Here is a 22,519-nt window from a genome sequence, read left to right as displayed (position 1 = left end):
TGCTGGGAGTCCTCTGCACCCACCCCTCACATGTCTCTGTCCACTGCTGGGAGTTATATGCACCCACCCCTTATATGTCTGTCCACTGCTGGGAGTGATATGCACCCACCCCTCACATGTCTATGTCCACTGCTGGGACTCCTTGGCAGACACCCACCCACCCACCCGCACCCTTGGTGCTGTACACTTCTGTCCTGGCCATGTACACACCCCAATATACTGGTTATATGCTGCACCAGGCCGTAAGCCAACATTCGTGGCGTGTGTACGCCTTGTATCACTAATGTACTGGTGCCCTAGAGGTACGGATGATGCGGGCCGTACCCACGCCCTCAGAGCGTGGGTACGGCCCGTACCACCATTGGAGTGGTGAAGTAGGTGTATGCGTGGTACAGGCCGTACCCACGCTCTGAGGGCGTGGGTATGGCGCGTACCCCTACATCACCACTACAATGGTGGTACGGCCCGTACCCACGCTCTGAGGGCGTGGGTACGGCCCGTACCACGCGTACACCTACTTCACCACTCCAATGGTGGTACAGGCCGTACCCACGCTCTGAGGGCGTGGGTACGGCACGTACCCCTACATCACCACTACAATGGTGGTACGGGCCGTACCCACGCTCTGAGGGCGTGGGTACGGCCCGTACCATGCGTACACCTACTTCACCACTCCAATGGTGGTACGGGCCGTACCCACGCTCTGAGGGCGTGGGTACGGCGCGTACCACGCGTACCCCTACATCGCCACTCCAATGGTGGTACAGGCCGTACCCACGCTCTGAGGGCGTGGTTACGGGCCGTACCACCCTTGTAGTGGTGACGGGTACGCGTACGTGGGGATTGGTGGACACGCCCCCGAAGTGACCAGACCCTAGAGGCAATGTTAGGACAGTATATGGTATTTTAAAAAATTTGGTGGAGGTTATGTTTCCTGCCCCTCGCCCCCCCTTTGCCCCTGGGTGTTGTGCTGACCTTCTGCGGCGTCTGCGTCGGTTTCTGTGCACCAGGTCGTAGGCTAGGAGGGCCGGGATGACACGTAGGATGGGGTCCATAGCTGTCCGTCGCATCCCGCAGCTCCTTCTTCGCTTCGTCCTCACTTTCCCGGGAGTTTTTAGCTGCCGTAAAAAATGATCCGTGCGGAGTGACGTAGGCACGAATCGTACTTGCTGGTCCGTAGAACGCTGCCTGACTTCGTCCGGACATCACGTACGCGATGTCCCGGATCAGAATTGTGGGTATTTTTTAGCCGGTTGGTGTTTTGTACAACTCGTACGGAAATGGTATTTCTGTACGAATCGTACTTGGGGGTTTGTAAGGTGGTTTTCCCGGGTACGAGTCGGACGGAGAATTCGCTCCGTACGACCACTCGTACCTGGGTTTTACAGGATCAGAATCGGCACCTAAGTGAAGTTCAGTTTAAAAACACTTTTAATGTAAAACACTACTCCAACGTTATCCAGTCATGAGTCTGTGCTCTGAAAGCCTTCCATCGTAATGTCAAATTTACTTCACATATCAGGAATCATGACTCCTAGAAAGTGTTGTTTTTATTTAACAACATGAATTATAATAAAAACATGCCAATGACTTGTACATGTAATGGATCATATAAAGGTACTTAGGTACATCATAATTGTATTTTACTGCAATAAGGGTAATTCTAAAATCAGAAATTGACATTCGGATTTGAAAGGTTTAAACACAATGGGCCCGATTCACAGAACTAACTTAAGACAATATCCTAAACTTACTACCATTTTGGTATTCACAGAAGGCACTTACTCATTTTGGTATTCACAGAAGACACTTACTCACTTCGGTATTCACAGAAGTTAGGAGTCCTAACTTTAGGACTCCTAAATGCCTTCTGTGAATACCGAAAGTCTTAAAATTAGGATTTTTCTCAGTTTAGGAGTCCTAAAGTTAGGACTCCTAACTTTACTACCACTAAACTGATAAAAATCCTAATTTTAAGGCTTTCAGTATTCACAGAAGGCATTTAGGAGTCCTAAAGTTAGGAGTCCTAACTTTACTACTACTAAATTGAGAAAAAGCCTAATTTTAAGACTTTCGGTATTCACAGAAGGCATTTAGGAGTCCTAAAGTTAGGAGTCCTAACTATACTACTACTAAACTGCGATAAATCCTAATTTTAAGACTTTCGGTATTCACAGAAGGCATTTAGAAGTCCTAAAGTTAGGACTCCTAACTTCTGTGAATACCGAAATGAGTAAGTTCCTTCTGTGAATACCAAAATGAGTAAGTGCCTTCTGTGAATACCGTAATGGTAGTAAGTTTAGGATTTTGTCTTAAGTTAGTTCTGTGAATCGGGCCCAATGAGAAAATGTCTACTGCAATTAGACAGTTTGTAGTGGCTTGACCTGCCTCGCGCTGCCCGAGCGCGAGGCGTACATTCAGCGTCTCGCGCTGCCTGCGATGACGTAGTGGAATGACAGTTGGGAGATAACGTTTGTTGTGGTTAGCGACAAGCAACGATTCGTGCCCGTGGGAGTTCGTGGAATAAAGTCTTGCTGTTCTACACTTCTGACTCCGTCTAGTTCTTACATGAGAAAGTGGCGACGAGTACGACTCCCACAGAACCCACAGAAGACTACGGTCAAAAGTACCTGAGGTATCGGACGCCCTGCGCATTCCTCACGTTTTGGTCGGTATTGATCCTCTGCCACAGCCTTACACGGAAAGGCGAGCGTCTGTTTCCTGATGTCTCCTGGTGATCGATTCGGATAAGCCTGAGGTGAGGAAACTTGTGACGACAGGCGTTAGGCGCGCAGACTCCGCTGTTTGTCCCTCCCTTTCTGCCTTCTGACACACGATCTTCCCCGCCCAGCTCTTAAAGAGGCAGCCTCGTTTATGTCACTTTCAGTGCATATGGTCTGCTGCGCAAGGTTTTTTCATCGAACATTGCTGGGGTTTGGGAAAATTGGACTGGTGTGTTCTTGGCAGTATCTACAAGTGCGAAGAAAAACGCATTAAGGCAAAAAGGGTTACTCACTCTGCACTTGGCAAATAGGACATGACGTGGGCACGATCTTAAAAAGAAAAAAAAAGGATAAAACACATAATTCTTCTCGCAGTCAACATAGAGGCTGTTTCAAACGCTGTGGCTCATCAAGAACACTGGCTTTGATGTAATTTCGTACACTCTTGGGATTGCCACCGTTAACCACTTATAAGCAAGAACAATAAATATATATATATTTCCTCATTCGCACTTTTGAAGAAAACTTTACATGATGCAGTCTATTCTTCCTCCACCTCCTTTCCTGGAAACACCTGGCGAACCTCCTGTGCCTTGGAGAAAGTGGTTTGATGCGTTTGAAAATTACCTGGGTGCAATAGGAGCACATAGGTTCAGGGCAGAAAGGAAAAAGTTTTTACTACTTCATTCTCTGGGGTTTGAAGGGAGAGAAACCCTTAAACATTTACCTGATGTAGTGGGTGAAGAAGAAGAAGATACGGATGAATACAAAGACACAGTGAAGAAATTAAAAGTCAGATTTGATAAGCAACCCAGTGTGGTGGTGTCTAGGCATAAATTCTTTAAAAGAGTGCAGAAAACCGAGGAAGATGTAGACACATACATTACTGCTTTGAGGAAGTTGGTGGCAGAATGTGATTTTGAAAATTTCAGTGAACAATTGATTCGTGACCAGTTCATAGGAAAATGTCTGGACAAAACCATAAGACAAAAGCTCTTATCTTTGGAAAATCCCTCCCTGGATGAATCTATTCGCATAGCGAAAAGTATTGAAACGTCACAATCTTCAATAAAGGAACTGGAAAGTAAAAGTGTTGAAGTTGTTACCCCTGTCCGTTTTAAAAAGTATGAGAGGAAAAAAGATTATCAGCCAATTAATTTTTTCAAAAGGACTGATATCTGTTACAGATGTGGATATCCCTCCCATGTGAAAAGTGGTAGACCGTGTCCTGCGAGAAATGCAACCTGTCGCAAATGTGGGAAATTGGGACATTTTGACAAAGTATGCCAAAGCCAAAAATATAAGAAAGAACAGGTAGCATGTGCCATGGATGCAAGTGGTAGTGACAGTGACGACACTCTTAGTGAACTCAAGGACATGGTTGTAGTTGTCAGCGAAGGGAACATAAGAAGTGGTAACCCTGATGACTGTATAGATCCCTATGCCATCATTGGAGTGGGTGAAGAAAGTTTGAGACTGCTTGTAGACTCTGGTGCAAGGATCACAATGATCAGTGAATCTTTGTTCAGGAAAAAATGGGGTAACAGACCTCTGCAACCGCCTGACCGTGAACCTGTATCCTATGAAGGGAGAAGTATAGAACTGATGGGGTACTTTGAGGACATCTTGATTTTCAAGAACAGACACATTTATGGAAAAGTATACGTCGCTGTCAATGGATTAGACATATTGGGATGGTTCCACCAAGGTTTGTTCAGTATGATGCTGTGCCCTGGAGCAAAGGAACAGATTCTGGTTGTTCGGGATCAAACACTTGTTGAGGAACTACTCAATAAATATCCTAGAGTGTTTTCAGGCGAATTGGGGAAAATCAAAGGATTCAAACACAAGATCAAGATAAAGAGTGATGCGGAACCGGTAAAACACAAAATAAGGAGTATCCCTTTCAGCATCAGAGAAGACTTGGAAAAAGAACTCTTGTCCATGCAAAAAAGAGGGGTTATTGAACCCATAGAATCGTCTGATTGGTCTTCAGCATTGGTTGTGGCAAGGAAGAAAAATAATGATCTCAGAATCTGCATTGATTTGCGCAATCTAAACAAGGTCATCTGGGTGGATTCGCATCCTCTACCGAATATATCAGAAATGCTGGGTGTAGTCGAAGGTGCCAAGGTCTTCACCAAATTAGATCTGGCCTCGGCATATCACCAAATTGAACTGGACAAGGATTCACTCCATTTCACTGCGTTCAACTCTCCTGCAGGTTTGTTCCAATTTTGTCGAATGCCTTTTGGGTTGGCCTCAGCAGCCTCTGTCTTTCAGAGAGTTATGGTCAATTTACTGAAGGGGATAAAAAACGTGGCCATATTCCAAGATGACATTCTGCTGTTCGCAAAAGACCAACAAGAACACGACATAGTGCTGAACAAGATCTTGTCTATATTCCAGGAACATGGGGTGGTCCTAAAAAGGGACAAGTGTGAATTCTCTAAAGACAAGATGGATTATCTGGGTCACACGATATCAAGTGAAGGAGTCACGCCCAAACCGAGTTTGGTTCAAGCCATTGTTGATGCCTCCGCTCCCAAAGACAAAGCAGGAGTCAAATCGCTGTTAGGTCTCACAGAATTGTATGCCCGCTTTATTCAAGACTACGCTACAAAGATTCGTCCCATTTCCAAGCTGCTCCAAGACAGAAGTGAATTTGTGTGGAATGATGAATGCAAAACTGCCTTCGATTGGATCAAGGAGCAACTAAGCACTGTCAAGGCCTTGAAGCCATTTGTACAAGGGGTCCAGTGTACCTTGACCGTTGATGCTAGCAGTTATGAACTGGGCGCTGTTTTGACACAGATTGTTGACCAAAAGGAACACACTGTAGGGGTTGCATCCAGAGTACTAAGAGAAGCAGAGACTCACTATTCTGTCATTGAGAAGGAGCTTCTAGCGTGTTGGTGGGGCATTGAAAAATTTAAAAATTATTTGTGGGGACAAAAATTTATTCTTCAAACGGACCACAAACCATTGGTTGCGATTTTAGGGTGTACCAACAGCCGCGGGGCCACTCCCCGCATCGCATGCCTAGCTTCCAAACTCTTACAATTCAACTTTGATATTGTAAATATTGCTGGGGGAAAAAATGTAAGAGCGGATGCACTGTCACGTTTACCTGCTAACACCAGTCAGGACATACAAGGTATTGATGAATGTTGTTCTGATGATAAGGAGGATTATATTATAGCAAGTGTTGAACTTAATAACGTTAGTACTATTGATCAGCAAAAATGGAGGGAGGCGTTGGCTGGTGATGAAGTTTCAAAAAAACTGATGAAATATATTTCCCAAGGGTGGCCCAGGGAAAGGAATGTGGATGTTAATTTGCAACCCTATGTCAAGGTGTGTGATGAACTTTCGATTGAGGATGGTCTAGTTTTCAGGTTAGAAAAACTTGTTCCACCGGTGGACATCAGATCCACTCTTCTGACCAAAGCACATGATGGGCACCTAGGTGCCACATTAACCAAGCGTAGAGTAAGAGAGTACTTTTGGTGGCCTAAAATGGATAGAGATATTGAGGAAATGGTGCAAGAGTGCACTGTTTGTTCGTCCAGTGACAAAAGTCTTCACACTAGTAGTCCCCCTCTTACACCAATTCCCCTCCCGGGTGGACCCTGGGAAAAACTTGGCATAGATGTTCTAGGACCCTTCCACAGTTTACCCCAACAATGCAGATTTGCTATTGTCATGGTGGACTATTACACGAAGTGGCCCGAGGCCAAGTTTGTCTCTAAGGTCGATTCCCAAGAAATCATCGACTTCTTAAGGGAAACATTCATGAGAGAAGGGTTTCCCCAAACTTTAATATCAGACAACGGAGTACAATTTGTTTCATCGGAAGTACAAGAGTTTCTTAGAGAATCTGCCATTACTCATCACCGAAGTTCTCTCTATCATCCTCAAACTAACGGCTTGGTAGAGAGACTTAATAGAGTCATAGGTGATTGTGTCAAGTGGGCTCTTGCCCACCACAAAGCTGTTCCCCAAAGTGTCAGGACAATGTTGTGGTTTTATAGAACCACTCCTCATTCTTCCACTGGTGTGTCCCCCTTTGAACTACTGAGAGGTAGGAAACCATGTACCGAGTTTAGACCGGCTTGGATGTCTAAATGGAATAAATCCAATTCTACTCCCCAAGAAATGGATGAGAAAGTGAGGTCCAAGTCTGCTGAGGTCCAGGTCAAACAAAAAGAGTACTTTGATGAAAGGAAGCGTGTTAAGATCAGAGAATTTGCGGTGGGAGACAGGATCAGAATTAAGAAACCTGGTTTTGTAAGAAAAGGAGAAGCTAAGTATGGGGAAATTGTGGTAGTGGATAAAGTGTGTGGAAATGCGGTTCGAGTCAATGGAAAAGACTGGTGGAATAGTAACAGGGTGGTGAAAGTTAAAAATGTGCTCAATGACGTCAAGTGTCCCATGTTGAAAAGTGAGGTCTCTCATAGGATCTCTCAAGGTAAACTTGATGTCCAGAGTTCTTCTCCCAGCCACGCCGCTGTCAGGAGGAGTACCAGAACAGTTAATATTCCTGTTAGGTACCGCCAATGATTTTCTGTGTTTCTTTTTGCCACTGTTGTGTTTCTCCTGCACTTGCTTTCTTTTTTCGCTCTCTCTCTCTCTCTCTCTCTCTCTCTCTCTCTCTCTCTCTCTCTCTCTCTCTCGCTCGCTCTCTCTCTCTCTCTCTCTCTCTCTCTCTCTCTCTTTCTCTCTCTCGTTTGTTCTTTCTTTCTTCCTTCCTTGTCTCTTGCTCTCACCTTCGCTGCTTTCTCTATTTCTCTGTTCTCTAAGAAAAGGAGATATGTAGTGGCTTGACCTGCCTCGCGCTGCCCGAGCGCGAGGCGTACATTCAGCGTCTCGCGCTGCCTGCGATGACGTAGTGGAATGACAGTTGGGAGATAACGTTTGTTGTGGTTAGCGACAGGCAACGATTCGTGCCCGTGGGAGTTCGTGGAATAAAGTCTTGCTGTTCTACACTGTGGTAAATATTTCGTTACCGGTACTATTTTTTATGCGGTAAAATCTATCAAGAATAACTCAGTAAATATAAGAGGCAGAATCCGTGGTATTAGAGGGTTTAAAAATGCTTTATTCCTATACAAAGGAAGACAATTCGAATTGTGGGCCTTCTGTTCCATCACCACGAAAGTTCAGGAAGGAAGGGAGCATATATTATTGACAGATAGGCAGTTTTATAGAATATACATTACAGTGAAACAGATGCAAGAGGCGTAACAGCTGATAAAAGGTGCATACGTAGCTAATAGAGGGCGTAATTCAAGAAACGTCACTAAACATGATATCACAAGTGGGTGGATCCATAAAAGAATCCTGCAATGTCAGCAGAAATGTTTGGCAAAGATGCGCACGCAGCCGCATGACGTGTGATTGACGTGCAACTAGAGGGTGAAGGGGACTTGACATTTAGTTCTACGTGTGGAGACAGAAGTCTGGGGTTATGTCAACCTAATTCCAAATCATATCTAATATCCTATGTTTAAAGAACTGTGTTATCCAAAAGGAAAGGTCTCTTAGGATAGAATCTTATTCTATACTGACTATACTGACTGCTAGTGCGTGTACAAGCGTCTAAGTGTCTACACTAGATGCGAGGGGGTAGGAATATTCCATGGTAACGGGGCTATGAATTACTTGCATGAGGACGGCGAGGCCTGGCCCCTCTGCACGGTAGCTGGAGGAATGTTTACCTAAACTACTAGACAGGAATGCATCGGATGGGGAGCGAAGCAGATAATCTTGAAGGTGAAATACAGTTTTTGGCAGGCAACTGGCTGGATCAGGCACCGTTAGCCGCGCAGGGAGTAAGACAAAGTTCATGGTCACAGATGCGGGCTCAAACTGGAGCTTTCAGAGGCAGAAGGCAGGAAAAGGCTTGATGACAGAATTCGGGCCTACTCGCCTGAATCTGTGAAATGTGGAAAGTGAACCACATAAAGTCGGTGGCCTTTCATACTTAGGAATGGAATATCTGACCCATTCATGGCGGATCTGAAAGAGGACATGTTGACGGTGGACGCACACATATTTGCGTCTTCAGAACTGGGGCAGGAGGGAACATACATGTACTTATAGCATGCACATGGAGCCGTTGGGGTCTACGATAGGGGACATAACTGATCACAAAATTCATATTTCCTCATTCCCTCCTTGTCCCCTTCGGACCCTCAGGAGATATCGATCTTCATCGATCCATCGATCTGTTCATATAGCATCATTTGTTCTTCTTTCTTCTTCCGGGATCTTGAACGAAAACTTGGATGTGGGATACACGAGGTGGCACACAGACCACAAATCGCTGGCCCACATTGTAGACATAAGCAGCAACTGAATAGTATGAGGAGGCCAATACCTAGGAAGGATAGGATTCTCCATCCCCAGGCTGACAACACGCCCCAGAACCAACCGGACCAAGTCCAGGTGCCTGGACTCTGGTGTATCTGGCTTACAATCTTATGAAGGCGGGTTATGGCTTTGTATACTGACGGTGAATTTTCTGGTATGAAAATGCAACAACTTGATCCGATGACCCTACAAGCTCCGCCCCTATCGGCCAGGATGACGTCAAGGACAAGACGATTTTGAAGCACAACAATCCGCATAGCAGACTGCTCTTCTGTTAAATTGCCTAAGGCGGAAATAGTCTCATTCACTACTGCTTCAAGGGTTCTTGTTAATCTACGTATCAGCTTACTATTAGTGACTGTACCTATATAGGGAAAGAAACCTTTATTGAAATCTGTGTATTTTTCCCATGCTGTTTCAGTGTAATCGACAAGTGGGAGATCTCTCTGCTGTCTATTGTGTACTAAATGGGTATTTCTATGATAATCAGGAGGAGCTAGGAAAACAGGTGGCAGAAGGAATGCTATGTAACAGGTACCATCCCAATCTAAAGGTAGACATATATATGCGGTCTGGCCACATATGAAGTGGGAATGATGGGAAGCTCTAAATGTAGACTTGCCTTGATCACTGAATTTTATTACAGTGGTGCATTTACTATGGCCCATGTGTATGGAACCATTCTTTCTTATACATAATTCCCCTTTTACTGGGAATACTGACATGGCGGGCAAGATTGGTGTAGCTTCAGATTCAACGTTCAGGATCATGAGGTTAAGTGTAAAGTTACCTAATCCATATACTTCATTTTCTAGATCAGTTCCTGTTCTTTTGGGAAGTCCCTCCTTGTTAGGGTAGCAGACTTTAAGTAAAACTAGGTTCAGGTTTCCCCATACCCAGTTGTCTTGATAAACTGCGGAATTTGAATCTAGGGTATTGATCAAACTAAACCATGCTCCACAGGAGCCATTGTGTGTGAACGGATATGGAAAGAGGGGCAAGACTCCCTTATAGTTCTGATAGGGAGGGAGTCGGCCACATATCCAACAATTTGTGGCATTGCTGGTCTGATGAGAATGATGTAACATACTAATGAATGTGTTGTTGCGCAGCGCAAATCTATAGGACAACTCATGCGGAGGAAATTCGCTAAAAGAATGTTCTGCAGTTATATTATAAACACGTTTAAGAATAGGGTAATACATATGCAATAGTATGCTAAAAATAATAATCAGAAGACTTAGAAAAAACAAAATTAATAATGTTACTGTACAGTGACTACGAAGTGATTTACAATACGCATGCTTTTTCAGCTGCTTTCGCTGATTTCTTTCTCTATTTCGGTCTAGAGGATACATGTCAGAGACAAATTCAACCGATTCACCTTGGAGAGGACTTAAACAATCAAATTGTCTGACTTATTAGACCTCAATTTTAGTTTATAAATTTCTGAGTTCGATTGCTCAACCAAGGGGAGCTTTGAGTCTGTCTTTGAGGAAATACAGGGTTGAGTATCTACACCGGGTGGTAGTCCATAAAATTTCTTGATATGACTCGAGTGCAACCATCCTTTTCTTCCCTCTATTTTCACGGCTGTCCTTGTGGTGAGTAAAACTAACTTCGGTGACTTCCACCTAGGATCCAGTTGGGTCTTCCGGTCAAAGTTCCTGACCAGCACCAGATCACCAGGAACCACGTCATGGGGCTTCACCTCAGTATTATCGGGAAAAGCTGCGGATACCTGTGAACGACAAGATTGTAGTGCAGACATCAAGGAAGCCAGGTAATCTGTCAGCATATTACAGTCAACGTCAGTGATTTTACGAGGTATAGGCGTCCCCCACATATTTGGTGGTCTACCGAAGATCACCTCATACGGGGATAGCCCTGTTCGAGAATGTGCTACCATTCTCATGTAAAAGAGCGCAACTGGTAAGGCTACTATCCAATCAACTCCTTTTTCTCTACATATTTTGGACAATCTAATTTTCAAAGTTTGATTATGGCGTTCTACGAGACCTGCTGCCTCGGGATGTCGGACACAGTGAAATTTCCATTGATAGCCTAATAGAAGGGAAACGTGTTTCATTAGTTCGGATGAGAACGGCTGGCCGTTATCTGAGTAGACAACACGTGGTAAACCGTACCGTGGGAAGAATTCTCGAACTAACTGTTTGGCAGTAGTCGGGGCAGTGTAATCTGAAACCGGGTATGCTTCTGTCCAACGAGAAAGAGCACAGACAACTACGAGAACATATTTGAATCCTCGACATCGTTCCATCTGGATATAATCCATCTGGAGGACTTCAAAAGCATGATTAGGAGGTTGAAATCCACCCTGCTCTACGGGGATGCTTTTACCTGGATTAAACTGACAACATATCATACAGGTACGAACCTTTTGTTTAGCTGCGGCTCGCAAGTGTTTGTTAAACCAAATGTGTTGAATGCTGTCTAGCATAGCTTTCTCTCCTAGGTGTGCTGGACTATGTATTGTGTTAATAATAACTTGGACCATAGAGTCGGGAAGAAACCATATAGATTTTTCCTTCGTCATCCATCCCTGATCTGTTTGGATCCCTCCTAATTCAGTCCATTTCTTTATTTCTTCTGGTGTAGCATGTGTCTGTATGTCAATTACATCAAGGGCGGGATCCTTAACCGTCATGCAATGTGTTAGTGTCGGGACTATTGTTTTTGTCATGTCAGTTGTGAAAGTCTGATTCTGAGCAGTCTGTTTAGCTGTCCTGTCAGCTAGGTCATTACCCTGAGAAATGATATCGGTAACTTTTGTATGGGCTTTGCATTTCATAATCGATATTTCAGTAGGTAGATGAATCGCATCTAATAGGGCTTGAATAAGGGGTCCGTGTTGGATGTGGGCACCGTGAGAAGTTAAATAACCTCTCTCTCGCCACAGTACGCCGAAGTCATGGACGACTCCGAATGCATAACGTGAATCTGTGTATATGTTGACTTTCTTATTTTTGGCTTGGATACAGGCTTGTGTCAGAGCGATGAGCTCTGCTGCTTGAGCTGACAAAGTGTTAATACGATTTGTTTCAATGACTTCAGTGTCTGTTGTGACTGCGTAAGCGGCCACTAGCTCTCCTGTACTTGTTCTCATACATGACCCATCTACATACAATGTCAAGTCTGGATCTGACAAAGGGATATCTGTCAAGTCTTGTCTGGGTTTCGTCGTGATAATAATAATTTCGACACAATCATGTGCCAATGGATCTGTTCCGCCCACTGGTAACAGTGTGGCAGGATTTAACGTATTGCAACGTCTGATTTCTATGTGTGGCTGAAACAATGTTAGTTCGTAACCGGTGAGTCTCGCTATAGTCAAGTGTTGTGTTTGTGTGCGGTTCAAGAGAACCTCTACTGCATGTGGTACTTGTACTGTCAATTGATGTCCTAACACTATGGCATCGCTTTGTCTGATTGCTAAAGCTGTTGCTGCCACCGATTTCAGGCACGCAGGAAGAGCCTGAGCTACTGGATCTAATGTACTAGAGAAATAAGCACATGGTTTGTGTGATCCTGCTTGTTCCTGAGTGAGTACTGACAAAGCAGTACCTTCGCGTTCTGTAACAAAGAGTGTAAACTGTTTGCTGTAACATGGTGTTGCTAAAACAGGTGCTTGGCATAAAGCTTTCTTTAAGCTTTCAAAGGCGTGTGTATGTTCTTGAGTCCAAGGGAGGACAGTCGATGTGGCTGCCTCCTGTGTTGTCAACTGGATGAGTGGTTTTGCTAGAAATGCATATTGAGGGATCCACTGCCTACAGTATGAAGTGAGGCCTATAAAAGCCCGCACCTCCTTTTGTGTCTTGGGTGGTGGCATGTTAGCGATTAACTGGATGCGGTCGGATGTAAGCTGCCTTCCCTCCTTGGACAGCGAGTGCCCAAGGTAAACAACTCGCTGGACACAGAATTGCAGCTTAGAAGGGGACACCTTGTGCCCCTTGTCAGCCAAAAATTTTAAAACCGTCAGTGACGCTTTTTCACATTCAGGTTCGCTTCGGGCGGTGATCAGCAGATCATCGACATATTGAAGCAAGGCAGTGTTAACTGGCAGGTGGATACTGTCAAGTTCTCGTTTCAGTGCTTGGCTATAGATGCTGGGGCTTTCTGTAAATCCTTGAGGTGCGCGTGTGAATTTAAAACTTCGTCCATTTAAACTAAATCCGAATAAATAATGACTTTCCGGATCAATTGGGACACTAAAGAAAGCATTCTTGAGATCAATTACAGTGAAGAACGTAGCTTCTGAGTCAATAGCTGTGAGTAATGAAGAGATATCTGGGACCACGGGGTATTGTGGCACAATACATTTATTTAATTCGCGCAGATCAATAACTAATCGATATACTGGTGGAGCTTTTGGATCCGTTCTTTTAAGAATCGGAATTATCGGAGAATTACATACATTGGAGTCAGTTTCGACAACCACTCCTTGTGTAATGAGCTCGTCAATGATTTGCAGCAAAGCCACAACAGCATCGGGGGGTAACTTGTATTGTCGTATTCGTGGTAATACTATTCCTGATTTCAGTGTAACTCGATATGGTGTAATATTCATGCAACCAACATCAGTGGGGCCTTGTGCCCATAAATGTGTAGGTAAATTCTGCAGTCGGTGATCCATGTCTCTGGATACGTAGTGACCTTTAAAGTCACGTAAAAATAGTCGTACTCCTTCCGGAGAACAACATATTATAGCTCCTAGAGCTTTCAATGTTTTTATGCCTAACAAGTTTTCTGGACATGATTTAGTAAGCAATAAATCTGTAGTACGTGTCAATGGACCAATCGTTAGTGGAAGAGGTTGTGTTACATCATTAATTATAGGTTTTCCTGAGAATCCAAGGGAAATATTCTGTGAGCCTGAGAGGGGTGCCCCTGGAACTTCACTACGTCTTATAGTTGTTCTGCTTGCCCCTGTATCAAGTAAAAACTTTCTGTCTTCCCCTAATAGTTCACTATGTACATAAGGTCCCTCTTGGTCTACAGGAACCTCAATAAGGGGTAAGCCAACTTCCCTCTCTAGGCTATCTCATGAGTATCGCTGATAATCGGGATAATCTGCTTGTGCATACTGATACATCTGTTGTGTTGTCGCTTGTGTTGCAGCAATAGGCTGCGCTTGCTGTTGTGCTATAGTCTGTTGTGGAGCTCCCTGTTGCTGAGCTAATTGTTGCGGAGCTAACCTAGGTTGTGCATGCTGAGGTATTTGTTGTTGATTCTGATCCTGTCTAGGTGGACGTGGTCTCTCATGTGTTCTACCTGTAGCAATATTATGTTTCAGTACTGGACAATCGTGTATATAATGACCTGGTTGTTTACAATAGTTGCATGTCCCTTTCGCAGGGCCTGCGGAATCACTTTTTTGATGACTATCGGCTGGAACTGACTGTGCAACAAGCATTTTCATTTTTGTATCTTTCATACGTCTTTGTTCGTGTTCTTGTTCTTCTCTAATTCTATTGTGATGATATTGTAACATCTGTAGCATCTGTGATGGGGTATTACCTTGCCAGGTACTTTCGAATTTCAATACTCTATTCTTAACTTGTAGCAGAGAATTTTCAACTAATTTTGTCACGAACAGATGTGGATATGACTCACTACTGGCTTTTATACCACTATTTATACCAAAACATTTTTCAAATCGGGAATAGAAATCACTAGTATCTTCGTCTGGCTTTTGTTTACAGGCTGAGATTGCACCCCAGTCTTCCTTTTTCGTAGTTAATAAACGTGGCAGGACCTGTATTAGTAATCCTGCTAGTGCTGTAGTCTTTTCCCCAAGCCCTGCTCCTGCAGCTCGGGCCTTTTCTTCGTTTTCTAATGCTGTCCAATCTATCTTTTGGTCTCCCACCTCCCATTCTTTTTCTTTGAGTTTTTCATAAACACCGGCGGGTAATAGGACTTTTAATATTTTCATAATGTCGGGGTATGTATACTCTCCCATGAGTAACATGTCTTTTATCTCACGGTGGAAACCTGCTGGGTCCTTGTCATGGCTGGGTACTACTTTCTTCATTTCTAATAATTCTAATTTAGTTATAGGTGTGTACACAAATACGCGTGTAAAATTATCACCGGCACCTCTAATTGGGTGTACTTCGCGTAACGGGTTCTGTCTATCTATATGATACATTTTTCTTCCCATAATGGGAACTGGAACGTGTTCTGGGCATACGAAATTTAAATATTGGTTTCGGGATTCTAGGATTTCCTTAATCAAATCAGTACCTGACCCTTTCCATACATTCGTGAGTAGTTCTGTCAATATGTCAGGTAAGGGTCCTGGATCGGAGTGTTGGCTTTTATATAATATAAGGAGGTGTTGAATCATGTATATACTAGCTAAACGCTGTTCATATGGGTCTAGATTCAGAAACGTGTGTGCAAGTACATCGTCATTGTATTCGCTGGGACTGTCAGCCCATTGTACTGCTGACCTGGCTAATTCTTGTTCGTCCATGGAATCGAGCATGTGGTACCCCCTTCGATCTCGGAGTAATTTATCAGCGGCTTGGAATAAGTGTTCGGGGGATTTTGTATTTAACCTAGGGTTTGGAAAATGTCTATTATATTCTGGACGTATTGGACGTACCGGATCATTAAAACCTCTGGTATTATTATGGGGTCTTCCTCTACTTACATAAGCTATCGTTTCTACTTGCTCTGACTCTTGCTCCTCCTCTTCTCTGTTCAGGTTAGCGGCGTCTACCTCTAATCTTTCTTCGTGTATTCGTTCTACTTCTTTGCGTATCTTTCGGTACATAGCGACTATACATAACTGTTTATCATGTCTCCCTTCTGATATATGCTGACCCCAAATGACAAGTTTTTGCATTTCTTCCGGATTTACCCCAGGCCGGTCTTGATTTCTGATTACACAGTTTATGAGGAAACGTAACAGTTGTCCCTGTACCTCCGCTTTCTGGTACTCCATGGCTCTGCTAATACTTTCAGGACTTCGCCCTGACTGGACAAAGTGATACATATTTTCTAAATGTGTAGTCATTCCTGGTAGCTTCGTTAAATATATTGCAGCTCGTCGAATACGTAATGATGACAGCAGCATTTCGTCCCGTTTACCGGGCACAGGATCATATCTACAATCTACTAGAAGTTCCTTAAGCATGTCGGGAGTTGCTAGTTTGGGCGTACGTTGGAGGGCTAAATCTCTAAGAGTCTGTTTATTTCGCGGCGGAGTGGCAAACAAGTCTGTCGTACCTCCTGTAGCACCGTCTGAGGTGCTAGGCACGAAAGGATTCGTTGGGCGTAGGATAGAGATTGTAGATGCGGGAAAAACTGTAGAAACGGACGGGTCTGTTGGAACTTGTGTAGGAGTTTGTAATTGCGGGGATACAGACGGATGCTCTTGGTGTTGAACACCATCGGCAAGCGGTGTGGGTGGTATGACATTAGCATACTCGGGAGCTGCGTCATCTAAATAGGAGGAAAGAAAAACGTCCTTTGCTGTTTTGGGATGTGATTTGGGATGTGCTTTTATCGGAAACAATGGAGGTGGCAAGTCTTTTGGTATTTCCGGAGTAGCCTTAGGTAACCCTTCGGCCAGAAGTGGATACATACCATTCATAAGTGCGTTTCTTTGTCTATCTACTTGTTCTGAGTTTACTCGAGTACCTTCCTCAAGTAATAGATTTTCTCGAGTTTTATTTGAATTCTCTCTACTTTTCTCTTCCTGTCTGTGTGCTTTTTCTATACGTCTGTATGATTCTTTACGCCATAATTCAATGGCATCTTTCTGTGACTGTCTGGCTTTCTTTTTCCATAATTCTTCTTCTACTCTCATGATGCAATCTGCATCCCAGGTCCCCGTTGCGGGCCATCTCTGACTCTCTGGTAATTCTTTGGTGTAGTCCACCCATAAATCAAGAAATAATACGGCATCTAGACCATGCTTATGATACATAAAGTATCCTGGAGTATCCCTAGGTGGAATGGGAACAGCTTCTTCGAGTACACCTTTTCTAGTTTTAATCTGTCTTAGTTTTGAAAAAAACGGCATCTTTAGATCTTGTTTCTAGAACACACTTTATACAAGAAAACACAATAATGAACAGTCATTCACACCACAATATATAGAACGTATTTAAAACATTTAACGCTTAATAGTTTTAACGAACAATGATAACTAATAGAAAACTAGTTATTGACATTATACTGACACTAGATAATACTTATTTATATGCAAGACATACTATATTACTATATATACTGCTAAACAGTGCAGATACACTGCTGAAACAGTGCAGACCGGATTTGTGTACCCAAACCCGTCTTGACCGGCACAGACTATGTGCACGTAAAATGCCTCCCCGATAATGGTACTCACCGGGTAGCTCGGAACGGAAGGCCTCGGAACGGAACTGAAACTGGACCGGACTGGACTCGACTGTACTCGGAACTTCGGAACCTGGCGGGACTCTGTATACCTCGGATCTTGCTCTCTCAGCTAGGCTCTGGTCGGGATACTTCGCACTTCTCACCGCCTCGTCTGGGTGTTGATCGCAGCCTCAGTCGTCCCCGCTTGGCCGGAGGGAGATACAGGAAATCCTGCGGGTACGCGTTTTTGTCCGTTCAGCTGTGGCAGGAGACCGGGCCTGCAACGCACCGCCGGCGCGTGAGATGAGAAAGTGTCCCTATTCGGGCGCCAATTTATGTGGTAAATATTTCGTTACCGGTACTATTTTTTATGCGGTAAAATCTATCAAGAATAACTCAGTAAATATAAGAGGCAGAATCCGTGGTATTAGAGGGTTTAAAAATGCTTTATTCCTATACAAAGGAAGACAATTCGAATTGTGGGCCTTCTGTTCCATCACCACGAAAGTTCAGGAAGGAAGGGAGCATATATTATTGACAGATAGGCAGTTTTATAGAATATACATTACAGTGAAACAGATGCAAGAGGCGTAACAGCTGATAAAAGGTGCATACGTAGCTAATAGAGGGCGTAATTCAAGAAACGTCACTAAACATGATATCACAAGTGGGTGGATCCATAAAAGAATCCTGCAATGTCAGCAGAAATGTTTGGCAAAGATGCGCACGCAGCCGCATGACGTGTGATTGACGTGCAACTAGAGGGTGAAGGGGACTTGACATTTAGTTCTACGTGTGGAGACAGAAGTCTGGGGTTATGTCAACCTAATTCCAAATCATATCTAATATCCTATGTTTAAAGAACTGTGTTATCCAAAAGGAAAGGTCTCTTAGGATAGAATCTTATTCTATACTGACTATACTGACTGCTAGTGCGTGTACAAGCGTCTAAGTGTCTACACTAGATGCGAGGGGGTAGGAATATTCCATGGTAACGGGGCTATGAATTACTTGCATGAGGACGGCGAGGCCTGGCCCCTCTGCACGGTAGCTGGAGGAATGTTTACCTAAACTACTAGACAGGAATGCATCGGATGGGGAGCGAAGCAGATAATCTTGAAGGTGAAATACAGTTTTTGGCAGGCAACTGGCTGGATCAGGCACCGTTAGCCGCGCAGGGAGTAAGACAAAGTTCATGGTCACAGATGCGGGCTCAAACTGGAGCTTTCAGAGGCAGAAGGCAGGAAAAGGCTTGATGACAGAATTCGGGCCTACTCGCCTGAATCTGTGAAATGTGGAAAGTGAACCACATAAAGTCGGTGGCCTTTCATACTTAGGAATGGAATATCTGACCCATTCATGGCGGATCTGAAAGAGGACATGTTGACGGTGGACGCACACATATTTGCGTCTTCAGAACTGGGGCAGGAGGGAACATACATGTACTTATAGCATGCACATGGAGCCGTTGGGGTCTACGATAGGGGACATAACTGATCACAAAATTCATATTTCCTCATTCCTACACTAGTCTAGTTCTTACACAGTTATTTCAAAATTCGATTTTCACGTTGATTTAAAGGATAAAAAAAAAATAGGTAATAGAACTTTTTGTTAATTGCTTTAGGCCAACTGAGAGAAATATATGTGTAGGTGCATGAGAGCTCCAAATCTTAGCACGTGAAAACATAAATATACAAGATGTCATGACAATCTAAATGCTCTGACAAAAAGAGATTACAATATCTTTGTTGGTATTTTATCACAAATTAATATAAAAACTACCCCTCATGGACTGTAGTTTACTTATGCAAGTTACGTTTTCAGGATGCAAGCACATAATTTGAAGAATTAGGCACCCCCAATGGAATATTAGCTAATGGTTCAGCTTGACATGTAGGGTAATAAACCTCCAAGGTGACTCCCAGTATCCTTGAAATGCATGTTTTAGCATTTCATGACCCTCCCACTTTCTTTTTCTCATCAACCACAATATTTCTAGTCTGCTGCATTTCCAGAGTTGCAGTAAGGTGTATATTTGTACTTCCCCAACTGTACAGGGAGACATGACTGATTTTCTAAGGATCCTGAACATATTACTGGATATTTGGACCTGGCTAGTGGAGTACAAATGGTGAGCTGAATGTTACTTTGCATGCTTTCTGAACTGTGGCCTACTGTAGCAGGAAGCTGAAAACTCATTTGATGTTATTAAGTAGATGTCTGCATACCATTCTCCCATAAAGTTAAAAAAGTAAACAAATAATGCTAAAATGACATTGAATAATGTTATCTTGAAGCAGACAAAAGGTGTCTTAAGGTTGAGAAAAATCTTTCAAGCCTTTCAAAAGTCTGGCATGTATTTTTTGGAAACGGCGTTTTTTGTGCGTTAATGTACCTATGACTACTTTTATTAAAAAAGGGGGATGGATCTGTCAACTTGATTGACTCCAATAAGTTTTATTTCCTATAAGTAATTTTTCACTTATATCACACCTAGTGCTGTTAAATGCAAGCAAATATGTGTATTGTCACAGCAAGAGGATTAAACAGCGATTATGTCCAAGAAATAATAATAGTATGAGATGCGCAGTTCTACAAATTCAACAAAAATGCATCCACTGAAGCCATATTTGGGCCTAAAATAATGAATTTGTCATCAACACCAACTTAAGTGTTATATTCAGTCAGTGGATTATGTTAATGTTAGCTCGCTTTATATTAGGCATAGCTGGTGCAAACTGGGGCTTGCTAGTGCTCACGAACATCAAGCTACTGCCATGCAACCTTCTAGATTTGCTGCTCAAAATAGCCAGGTCTTTAAGTAAGGTAATTGGGACTGAAGCGCCGGTGAAAACGATCACCCTCCCTGTCTGGTTCTCTTTATTGGAGGAATCATAGCTAATCTAAGATTTGATGACCTGAGAGCCCTTAGGGGGGAGTAGGATTTGAATTAATTGTTCCCATAATCTAGATTTGCTATTATGGCAGCTTAACTAATAATGGTTTGGACAGATGTCGAGAAGGTCCAGGAGATCTTTCTTAGGCATTTGAGGAAGCACAAAAACAGGAGATAGTGGGTTTTAATCTGATGTTCAAAGATGAGGGTACTATTTGACCAGATTCCAAAATCCTTCACCACTGGAGTGAGAGTGGTAATGTCCCCTATGGTTTCTGGCTACCACTGGGGGGCCCACATGCTTGAGTGGCTCCCAAAAAACAAAACCTCAGCTTTGCTTCCCTTGAGCTCCAAACAGTTCAGCCTCATCCATTCGGCCACTGCTACCAAATTAATGAGAAGCCAGCTGCTTCGACAATGTCTGCCAATGGGTGGACATAAACAATGAAGAGGAGCCTTGCAGGACTCAAAATGCCAAATGACGCTTAGAAGACGAAAAAGAATTTGAGGCCACTTGAAAAGAGCAAGTTCTAGAAAAGATAAAAAACTGTCCAAGGTCTCTCTATATATCCGCCCAGTCTAGTGAAAAACACTTTATGAGATACAATGTCAAATGCGGCACTCAAATCTAATAGAAGCAGTGCCGTGGACCTGCCTTGATCTAAAGAACAGCAAAGCTTTTTTGTTACCCCCAGGAGTGCTGACTCTGTGCTATGTAAAGGTCGAAAACCAGACTGGGAAGGATGTTGAAGATGATGAGACCGCAGGTATTGGGGCAGGAGGTGACTGGTGTGTTTTTCCAGTACTTTAGACAAAATAGGAAAAATGGGAATCAGTCGACAATTTTCCAGTTTGATAGGATCAAGTGAAGATTTTTTTAATAACGGATTTATAATCACATGCTTCTACAACTGCCGGACTTTAGCTGTAGTTATAGAAAAAATAAGAAGCTTGACTAGTTTAGAATAAGGAATTTAGGGACATATGTAGGTAGCCTAATACCGGTCGGTAACGGCCGATTTTCGGTAAATATCCCGTTACCGACCGGTATTTAGGCTTGTGCTATGTAGGGGGAACATTTCAGGATTCGGTAATTTACCGAATCGGTAAAATTACCGAATCGGTAATTTTACCGATTCGGTAAATACCGAATCCTGAAATGAGATGTAGGTGACACTCAAATGAGTGATGTGTAGGGAAAATAATTCGGTATTTAGCACCAAATATATGTTGGTGCTAAATACCGAATTCATTCCAAAAAGCAATATTTTGCTGGACTAACAGTGCCATGTGGCAGACATACATACCCTTAGGGCATGTATGTGCGCCACATGTGCACACATGCAGGAATCAGGGGTGCAACAGGGTGTCAATGTGACACCCTGCCACCCTTGAATGTGCTCCCCCCCATTACCGAATCGGTATTTACCGATTCGGTAATGAGGCATACCTTCCCATTGATTCCTATGGGCCTCCAGGCCCATAGGAATCAATGGGAAGGTATGCCTCATTACCGAATCGGTAAATACCGATTCGGTAATTACCGAATTTCTCCGATTCAGTAATATTTACCGAATGATTACCTACATACGAGTTACCACTTCTTAAATACCGAATCGGTAAAGTTCGGTATTTAAGAAGTGGTAACTTGTATGCTACCTACATATGGCCCTTAGTCTCTAATTTTAAGGACACAATGAAGTGGGGTCAGATGAGAACAGATTTGATCCTAATAATCAATCTTTGAAATATATTTCAAGTGATCAAATTGAAAGCAGCTCCGTCATCCCTTGCCTGTTGATGACACAAGAGCAATGTCCCGAGAATAGGCCGGAAAGGTAGCATAGATATCAGCACTTCTCTCAAAGAAATGATCAGACTATTTATTGCAGAGATCCCTGATAGAATAGTGGTCAGCGCCTTAAGAGAAGGACCAACAGCGACTTCACCATGGAAAACATTTCCTCATTCAAATTTTGAGTTGATTCAATTCTGTTTGAGTAGTATGAGATGCTCCCTCTCCCAATGGCTTTAGGATATGTTTTAATAGCTGTGGAGTAGGTAATGTTTGCAGCATAATCACAGTTATCACAAGCTCGTTCAAGAACTATCCATCTCATTTGTTGGACTATCAGTTCCCTCTCAAACCATG

The 22,519-nt window shown here is 43.4% G+C and overlaps 1 protein-coding gene across 1 annotated transcript in view; it reads left to right on the top strand.

Moving 5' to 3' along the window:
- The first annotated feature begins 4,049 nt into the window (after window positions 1–4,049).
- Window positions 4,050–22,519, top strand: part of LOC146813772 (uncharacterized) — a 102,145-nt gene continuing 83,675 nt past the window's right edge. The window contains exons 1-2 of the mRNA XM_085609497.1: window positions 4,050–4,236; window positions 21,063–21,134. Of these exons, the coding sequence (XP_085465623.1) occupies window positions 4,050–4,236; window positions 21,063–21,134 (259 nt within the window). The remainder of the gene's footprint in view (window positions 4,237–21,062; window positions 21,135–22,519) is intronic.

Source organism: Triturus cristatus, chromosome 6 (genome assembly GCF_964204655.1).
Source record: "Triturus cristatus chromosome 6, aTriCri1.1, whole genome shotgun sequence".
In the NCBI taxonomy this organism is placed as follows: Eukaryota; Metazoa; Chordata; class Amphibia; order Caudata; family Salamandridae; genus Triturus; species Triturus cristatus.
Note: the sequence above shows the minus strand (reverse complement) of the source record. Positions and strands in the feature narration are given on the sequence as shown.